Here is a 9,290-nt window from a genome sequence, read left to right on the forward strand (position 1 = left end):
CTACACTGTGCATCACCATCCAACTGTTGCTTAATCCTGGAAGTATCTACAGTCGTCAGATACATCCCCAGTTGAACTTAAAAGCTCCCAAAATACTTGGCTTCTGCTAGAGCTCCAAACTGCTGAAGTCTGTGGAAAGAGGGACTTAGCTCCTATGAGGCAGATCTTCCAGCATTCCTGCCTCCAAGCTCTCTATGCTCTACTGTGTTGGGGAAATAATGAAGTTATCCCTGTAAAGAATGCAGTCTTACAAATTGCCTTTAAAGCAGCCCAGGTGTCAGGGTGTCACAGGGGCCAGAAATTCACTCATCCCAGCTGCGGGGTGGCAGGACAGGCCCTCGCTGCCTGGACCTCTACCACTACATCTGTCAGGGAGATTGTGGCTGGGAGCACCAGGGAAGCTTAGTGCTGAGAGTATAGGCAAACAAGACAGGACATCTTGGTTCAGCATCCTTTTCATCCAAGCGAGTTCGAATCCATAACATCAAAACCATAACGCTCATATGTTGCTGAACTAGAGCTGACAGCAGGGATCTCCCACCTCTCTGCAGAAACCATGAAACTATGTAACAAACAGCATGCAGCTCACAATGCCCTCCCTGCTGTGAGATGGGTCGTTCAACCTCCAGACCCTGTGGTCTGGAACACCTCTTTTCTCTCTTCACTCCCTCTTTAGCCACTCACTCCACACACAAAGCATCTAGCAATTAACTTTCTTTGTCCTCAACACAGCTGTTATCACAATCAATGGCTTGTCAGCACAGTGAACTGCATCCTGTGCCATGATATGAGGTAACTATCTGTTTGTTACTCTGAACCAAGTGGATGTTCCTGGTACATTTGGTGTGTTCCTGGTGCTTCAGTTCTATCTACTCTTGATTATTTCTTTTTGACAACTTTGAATAGAAACTTGGAGATGAATCATTTAGCATATGATTTAGCATGGCAACAAATTTCTTGAGCAACTTAAATCCCCAGTGGCACTGAGTCCCTCCTGACTATCCCAGACTTGCAGAGAGACCTGCACAGGTATGTGACTTTGAAGGACTGATTCTAATGAAAGTTTGCCAGTGCAAGGACACAGAGTGCTTGGACCTGAATCTTGAGAAAGGTTTGGTTAATTAAGCCATCTGAAACATTGTGTTCTAAATCCACTGAGAACACAGTTCATTCTGACATTTGCAGTCAACTAGAGTGTTAAAGTACTTCCTTAAAGTTCTCACACGTTTCTCAACTGAAATAAAGAGCAGAAACTCAGAAATATCAATACTTGAAAAGCTAAAATTTGTCCATAAGTTTTGATTGAATTTTGTGGTGAAAACTGAAGTGAGAGGTGAGAGTCAATAGACAGGAAGGGCATGAACAGTAATCTTCCTTCGTCCTTTTTTTTTTTTTTTTCTATGCTTACTTGAACTTTGATTCCCTATTTGGGTCTCTCAAAAAATGTTAATGATTGAACAGCACTTAAGGCAAGTCATATGTAATTTAGTGGTGGCAGGAGCTGAACAATAAGAAAAACCAGCAAAGTAGACATTTGTAAATGTTCTTTTTTGTTTTCCCAGAAAGTTATTAACACTGCACTAATTCTGCTCCCACTGAAGTCAATAGTACTTAGGAATTAATTGCACAGTTACAGGAATTAGGGAAAGTGCTGAATGTTCTTCAGCAGCCTAAAATGTAATTTAAATGAGAGCATAAACATTGGGTGAAATTTTTACCCCTTTTTTCCCTAAAAATTTCAAACTTGTCATCCAGCTCACATAATTAACATGAAACAAATCAATTAGCCAACAAAAATTATTTTCAGGGTGTTTAATGGTCTGAGCTCATTAAATTCAAAGGATGAGCTACATCTATAAGATTGCCTAAAGCTCTGGCATACCTAAAGTCAGAAAAGTTGTTTGGTATATTGAAACAATACATCTGCATCTATGGAGACTCCTTCCTTGGGAGACTTTCCAAGACTGTAGAACAAACTGCCATATGAAATTAAAATGAAAAGGTTGGGGTACATTTTAATTTCAAAGATAGTTTTGACTTTGCTTCCAAAAATGTAGACAAATGAAACAGAAAATAGATATCTTAGACCAACAGTAAAAAAAAAAAAAAAAAAAAATCAGTCCCCCAAAACCAGTCCATTGCATACATTGTTTCCTTTCTTCTAGAGAAGTTGTGGGAGATAAGGAAGAAATGTTATGAGACAGATTCTTGTTATGGAGACAAATATACCACTGGAATATTTTCAGATAGTTGAAGTGATTGATGTAAAGAACCTGTATAGAACAGGTTCTCAGTCTTCTGGGAAAAGCAAATGAGCTCTAGAAAATTGCTTTGACATTTTTTCATGTTTTGCAGTGAATTATATGTAGTCTAGCTTCCATAGGACAGATGGCAACATTGTCCATGAATCTCATTGTAATATTATTGAACCTGATTAAAAAAAAAAAAAAGTCTTAGTTCTGCCCCAGGTACTAGAAGTGGAAACTACTGGAGAAGATTCTCTCTTGCACAACTAAAATTAGTTAACAATATATACTGCTACTGGGAGTCATGGTCTCATGCAGAGCAACTCCCCATTTAGCATACAAAGTATGATGATGGTCAAACGGCCTTCTGTTTCAAGCAAAAGGTCAAATAGCACTAGTAAATTATGAGCTACAATAGAGTTTTTAACAAAAAAATATACTGATGGTAATAGTGATTTGTAGAGAAGTCTCTTCCTTCCCCCTCTTTGTTAAGAGAAGAGTTACATTAACATGCCATCCTCCAGCAGAAACCACCAGTATGCTTAGTTGGAAGATTTTTATTAGTAAAAAGCTTTCTAAAAATTTCTTTCCAATTAAGTTAGAGATCAGGAAATGCTAAATAAAATCCAAAAATAGGAAAATAGGAAAATTCTGCCTGACATTCTCCCGCCTGAATGGAGGGCCTTAACCAATAAAAAATGCCATTGATTTATCAAACTTTAGTACCTCTTCTGAATAGTATTTGTACATGGCAAGTTACTATACAGCCTCATCTGAAATATAAATCTGTGTAGTTGAAATTAAGAATCAATAACCCTATAAATACCATGGTCTCTATATCCTTTGTATTCCAGTACAATTGTTTATTAAATCTGACATCTATAATGGGAAAGTGGTAATTCCAGTAAGAAATTCTCCAGAAACTAGGTTTTTTGTGTGGATCAAGCCTTTTCTCATGCAACTTAGTGGGCCATCACAGACCCCAGAAAAGCCAAAGCTTGTGTGTTAATGGTAACTCTGTTCCTCTTTGGTATAGGACAGAAGATTAGGGGTTTTTTTCCTTCACATTTAGAAATACCTGGTTTTAACTTTGTATTTTGAAGCTGCACTTACCCTATCAGTGGAGAAAACAATTAAATTATATTAAGAAATTAATTTCCTATGATTGCTACTTTTTAAAGACATAAATTATTAAAATATTTGCAACATATGTTGTTTAAAATACAGCTGAAAGAATAATAATACTATCCCAAAAACCAGCAACATAGTAATCATATTAAGAAACGGTGTGTTGAAAATAAATAACCTGAAATCTGGCAAAATTTCATTGGTTGCAAATGAGGTGGACAGGTTGCTTTATCGCAAATCAATGCCAAAGGAGAATGACTTTGCTTATAGCTAATTGTCCAACTAATGATCTGATTAAGACAGAAAAGTACATTGCACTTAAGTTATCATTTGCTCTTAAAAACTGAATATTTTTTCACATAATCACTTTTTTCAGTCATAGGAAGACTTTCAAAATTCCAGAAAATATTTCATTTCTACCAGCATGGACAATCTCTCTGCCTAATACTTCGTAATTAGAGGACATATTAAAATGTTATTCAGTTATTAGAAATAACTTTGAACACCAAGGGAGTCTACATAGAATTTTGTAAATTTTTTTAAAGGAAGGATGAAAAGAAGGATGGAGACTTTCAGTTTCTGAAAGCAAGTGTTTTTTTATGCAGTCATCCTCTAATTATGACAATCTAATCTTGTTCAGTATGAAATTTGGGAAAATAATGCATTCAATAAAACGGCAACTTACAGCTCAGAAATGAAGACACATTTCCTGGTCGTAAGTATATCACCTTAAAACAAATTGTGACAAAGTGGAAAAAAAAATCAAGAGATTTATTTCATTAGTATATAATAGGTCTCAGACTTCCTATCTTGATTTAAGAAAACAAAATTACTTTCATCAAATCGAGCCACAATCTTTGACAAAAAAATTACCTTTCCAATATATTTTCAAATCAAGCCACAGTCTTTCACAAAAAATTATCTTTCCAATATATTTTCAACCTTTAATCTAGACCAAAGGCTGAATATGAATTGTTTTGAAGTACTTTACACTGAGAGTTTTATTAAAATGCCAGTACATACTTGAATAATTTTATATTGGTAATATAATACTGACTTTAGATCTAGATTTCTTAAAAATGTCTGGAACATAGTATGTCTAATACTACCTCAAATGCGATATGAGAATATTTTCTTTGTTTAACACTGGTAGACAGTTTTCTAAATACTGATTCTGCTAAAGCGAAGTTTCAGATGAAGATTATTTTCTTTCATATCGTACATGTGTGTTTACTTTTTTAAATCTAGAGATATTAAAGCTAATCATAAATACTGCAGTTCACAATAATTAAATTCAGCATTTGAAGGCAAATCTATACGTCATAGAAAACTAAACATATGCTAAGCACTTATCCAAACTGTTTTTCATTGCAAATTCTCTTCTTGTTTTTCCTTTTTCCAGCAGGAAAAAAAAAAAAAAAAAAAAAAAAAAAAAAAAAAAAAAAAAAAAAAAAAAGGTAATTTCTCAGAGAAATACTACTGGTCTTAGATTTGAGAGACATGAAAATGGTATTCTTGTCAAAATTGAAGACTTCTGGGAATGCATAGAAAAGTTCTCAGATATCAACATAAAACCCATGTTGGTGAAAGGCCTGTCTAGGGTTTGGTGGCAGAGCCTGAGGTTTCAGGCTTGTAACTTCAAGTGAAATCACAAAAATTAAACCTAAGTTTAAGCACCTAATATCTGTGGATGTGACTAGTGCTTTTAATTATGCTGAACTGTACAAGATAACATTGGCTTTAATTTAATTTTTGCACATTTGCCCAAATGACCGTAATATAGGCAACTGGAGATCAGTTCAAATGTATTATACATCTAAATAAGCAAAACTACTCATGTTGCTCCCACTTGGCAATACAAATCTTTATTTGCTTCACAAAGAGACTCTCTTTACAGATTAAAAAAAGAAAGAAAAAAATCAACCTTTTCCTTTTATTTCCACAACAGTACTTTAAATTGTATGCTCATTAATTCAATTAAAGTTAACTGGGTTCATGGTATCCTGGGGTAAGGTCACAAAGAACTCACATGAAATTAAATGGCATCCTAGCAATCATATCACATCAAACACACTAAGAAAAAATATTAAAATAATTATTCTGAAGCAACTGCAAGTTTTCTCAGAATTACAAATATTAGGGGAAGATCCTCGAGCAGGTTTTACAGAAATTTAGAGGAAGTTCCTCTGACCAGTTTAACAGAAAATCAGAAGTTTGGATGCACAGTATAAGCCTGATTCTAATGTCTGTTTCCCAAATCTTTCTCTAATTTAATACCATGAAGTGCAATTCTTGTTTACCCCAGTCTGAGCAAGATCAGAATCAAGTTCAGGCCTTCGGGAAGGCCTTGACTGCCTCAAGTGAAGGAAAGTTCAGCAGGAAATTGGGAGAAAAATGTGCAGACACAGAAAACACTTTCATTTGTTCTTGCATGTGTTGAACTTACCAAACACCCTTCTTAGAATTATAGAATAATTTCATTTGGAAGAGAACCTCAGGATCATCGAGTCCAACCATAACCTAACCTATCTCTAGCACTAAACCATTTCCCTAAGAACCTTGTCTAAGCACCTTTTAAACACCTCCAGGGATGGTAACTCCACCACTTCCCTGGGCATCCTGTTCCAATGCCTGGCAACCCTTTCCGTGAAGAATTTTTTCCTAATATTCAATCTAAACCTCCCCTGGAGCAACTTGAGGCCATTTCCTCTTTTCCTATCACTTGCTACTTAGGAGAAGAGACCAACACCCTCCATGCTACAACCTCCTTTCAGGTAGTTGTAGACAGCGATAAGGTCTCCCCTCAGCCTCCTTTTCTCCAGGCTAAAGAGCCCCAGCTCCCTCAACCACTCTCCATAAAATTTGTGCTCCAGGCCCCCCACCAGCTTCGTCACCTCCTCTGCACTCTCTCTAGTACCTCAATATACTTCTTACGATGAGGGACCCAAAACTGAACACAGGATTCAAGGTGGGGCCTTACCAGTGCCAAGTACAGTGGCATAATCACTTCCCTAGTTCTGCTGGCCACACTGTTCCTAATACAAGGCAGGATGCTGTTGGCCTTTTTGGCCACCTGGGCACACTGCTGGCTCAATTTAGCCGGCTGTCAGCCAACACCCCCCAGATCCCTCTCTGCCAGGCAGCTTTCCACCCACTCTTCCCTGGCCTGTAGCCACTCTTCCTCATTGCCTGGGGTTGTTATGACCCAAGTACAGGACCTGGCATACCCTGCTGTGGTATTCTTCCTATATCTTTACCCACTATGACTTTCCAAAGCTGAAAGAAGAGTTAGCTAAATAAAAGAGCAGCAAAGAAAGGAGAGAGAAGGAAGCAGACATGTTAGAAACCAGCTTCTCGAGCAGCATGCAGACAGTGAAAACTGTATTTCCTCTACTGGAACCTTCCAAGATCACTACAGTAAGCTAACTGAACTCACATCAGTAAGCAAATGCATTAAAGAAGTGACTTGGAGCTTGGTAATAATAGTTTAATTCATCACTGGTTGCACTGATCACAGATTTCTCTCATCTGAAGGGCTCTCTCCCATCTCCTCAATCTCACCAAACGGAAATTCTGATTTATTTGTAGAGATTGACAGGAGAAGAGCATTATTCATTGCAGGGTTTTTATTCTCCTAGATCACAGAATCACAGAATGCTAAGGATTGGAAGGGATGGCAAAAGATCATCTAGTCCAATTTCCCTGTCAGAGCAGGAACACCTAGATGAGGCTACACAAGAATATGTCCAGGTGGGTTTTGAATGCCTCCAGAGTAGGAGACTCCACAACCTCCCTGGGCAGCCTGTTCCAGTGCTCTGGCACCCTCACTTGAGAAGAAGTTTCTTCTCAAATTTAAGTGGAACCTCTTGTGTTCCAGTTTAAACCCATTACCGCTTGTCCTACCATCGGTTGTCACTGAGAAGAGCCTGACTCCATCCTCATGACACTCACCCTTTATATATTTATAAACACTAATAAGGTCACCCCTCAGTCTCCTCTTCTCCAAACTAAAGAGACCCAGCTCCCTCAGCCTTTCCTCATAAGGGAGATGCTTGCTCCATTCCCTTCAGCATCTTTGTTGCCCTGCACTGGACTCACTCCAGAAGCAGCCTGTCCTTCTTGAACTGAGGAGTCCAGAACTGGACACAATATTCCAGATGCAGTCTCATCAGGGAAGAGTAGAGGGGAAGGAGAACCTCTTTTGACATACTAACCACCCCCTTTCTAATAAACCCCAGGATGCCATTGGACTTCTTGGCCACAAGGGCCCAGTGCTTGCTCATGGTCATCCTGCTGTCCACCAGGACCCCCAGGTCCCTCTCCCCTACACTGCTCTCTAGCAGGTCATTCCCCAGCTTATACTGGAACCTGGGGCTGCTCCTGCCCAGATGCAATACTCTATGCTTGCCCTTGTTATATTTCATTAAATTTTTCCCTGCCCCACTCTCCAGACTATCCAGGTCTCGCTGGATGGCAGCACAGCCTTCTGGCGTGTCAGCCACTCCTCCCAGCTTGGTTTCATCAGCAAACCTGCTGACAGTGCACTCTATTCCCTCGTCTAAATCGTTAATGAATATATTGAATAATATTGGCCCCAGTACTGACCCCTGAGGCACTCCACTAAACACTGGCCTCCAACTAGACTCCGCACCATTGAGTACCACTCTCTGGCTTCTCTTCTTAAGCCAGTTTGCAACCCACCTCACTACTCTATTGTCTAGACCACACCTCCTCAACTTAGCTGTGAGGATGCTGTGGGAGACTGTGTCAAAGGCTTTACTGAAGTCTAGGTAGACCACATCCACCGCTCTGCCATCATCCATCCACCTTGTTACATTCTCATAAAAGGCTATGAGGTTGGTCGAGCATGACTTACCCTTGGTAAAGCCATGCTGACTGCCCCTAATAACCCTCTTATCCTTGATATGCCTTGAGGTGGCACCAAGGATAAGCCGTTCCATTACTTTCCCAGGGACAGAGGTGAGGCTGACCAGTCTATAATTACCTGGGTCCTCCTTCTTGCCCTTTTTGAAGACTGGAGTGACATTTGCTTTTCTCCAATCCTCGGGCACCTCCCCCATTTCCCAAGACTTGGCAAAGATGATAGAGAGCGGTCCAGCAATGACTTCAGCCAGCTCCCTCAGCACCCGCGGATGCATCCCATCCGGACCCATGGATTTATGGATGTCCAGACTATTTAATTGCTCCCTAACCCAGTCCTCATCGACTAAAGCAAACTCCTCCATTGACCTGGCTTCATCCGGGGTCTCAGGGGTACAGGGCTCCCCAGGACAGCCTCCGGCAGAGTAGACAGAGACAAAGAAGGCATTCAGTAATTCTGCCTTGTCTGTATCTTCTGCCACCAGGGCACCCACCCCGTTCATCAGTGGGCCTACATTGCCTCTGGTATTAGTTTTATCTGCTATGTATTTGAAAAAGTTTTTTTTGCTGTCCTTGACCCCTCTCGCCAGCTGTAATTCTAAGGAGGCCTTGGCTATCCTAGCTGCCTTCCTACATCCTCTAACAGCAGCCTTATATTCTTCCCAAGTGGCCAGCCCCTGCTTCCACGACCTGTAAACTCTCCTCTTCTGCTTGAGCATACCCAACAGATCCCTATTCAACCACGCAAGCCTCCTGGCTCCTTTCCTTGACTTCGTTCATGTGGGGATGCTCTGATCCTGAGCATGGAAGAAGCAATCTCTGAATGCAATCCAGCTATCTTGGGCCCCTTTTCCTTCAAGCAGTCTTGCCAATGGGATTTCCCCCAGCAATTGCTTGAAAAGGCCAAAGTCAGCCCTGCTAAAGTCCAGGGTTGCTATTCTACTTGCTATTCTGTTCCTGCCACCCAAGATGCTGAACTCCACCATCTCGTGGTCACTGCAACCCAGGCAGCCCTCAACCTTTACTGCTTCGACC

General features: G+C 40.2%; 1 protein-coding gene across 1 annotated transcript; it reads right to left on the reverse strand.

Moving 5' to 3' along the window:
• Positions 1-7,987: 7,987 nt before the first annotated feature.
• Positions 7,988-8,975, reverse strand: ENOSF1 (enolase superfamily member 1; the record flags this gene model as incomplete). The annotated part of the gene is made up of 1 exon (XM_065062960.1): positions 7,988-8,975. A coding segment is annotated over exon 1 (987 nt), but the record flags the coding sequence as incomplete, so codon positions are not given.
• Between the last annotated feature and the right edge of the window lie 315 nt (positions 8,976-9,290).

Source organism: Columba livia, chromosome 4, assembly GCF_036013475.1.
Source record: "Columba livia isolate bColLiv1 breed racing homer chromosome 4, bColLiv1.pat.W.v2, whole genome shotgun sequence".
Lineage (NCBI taxonomy): Eukaryota > Metazoa > Chordata > Aves > Columbiformes > Columbidae > Columba > Columba livia.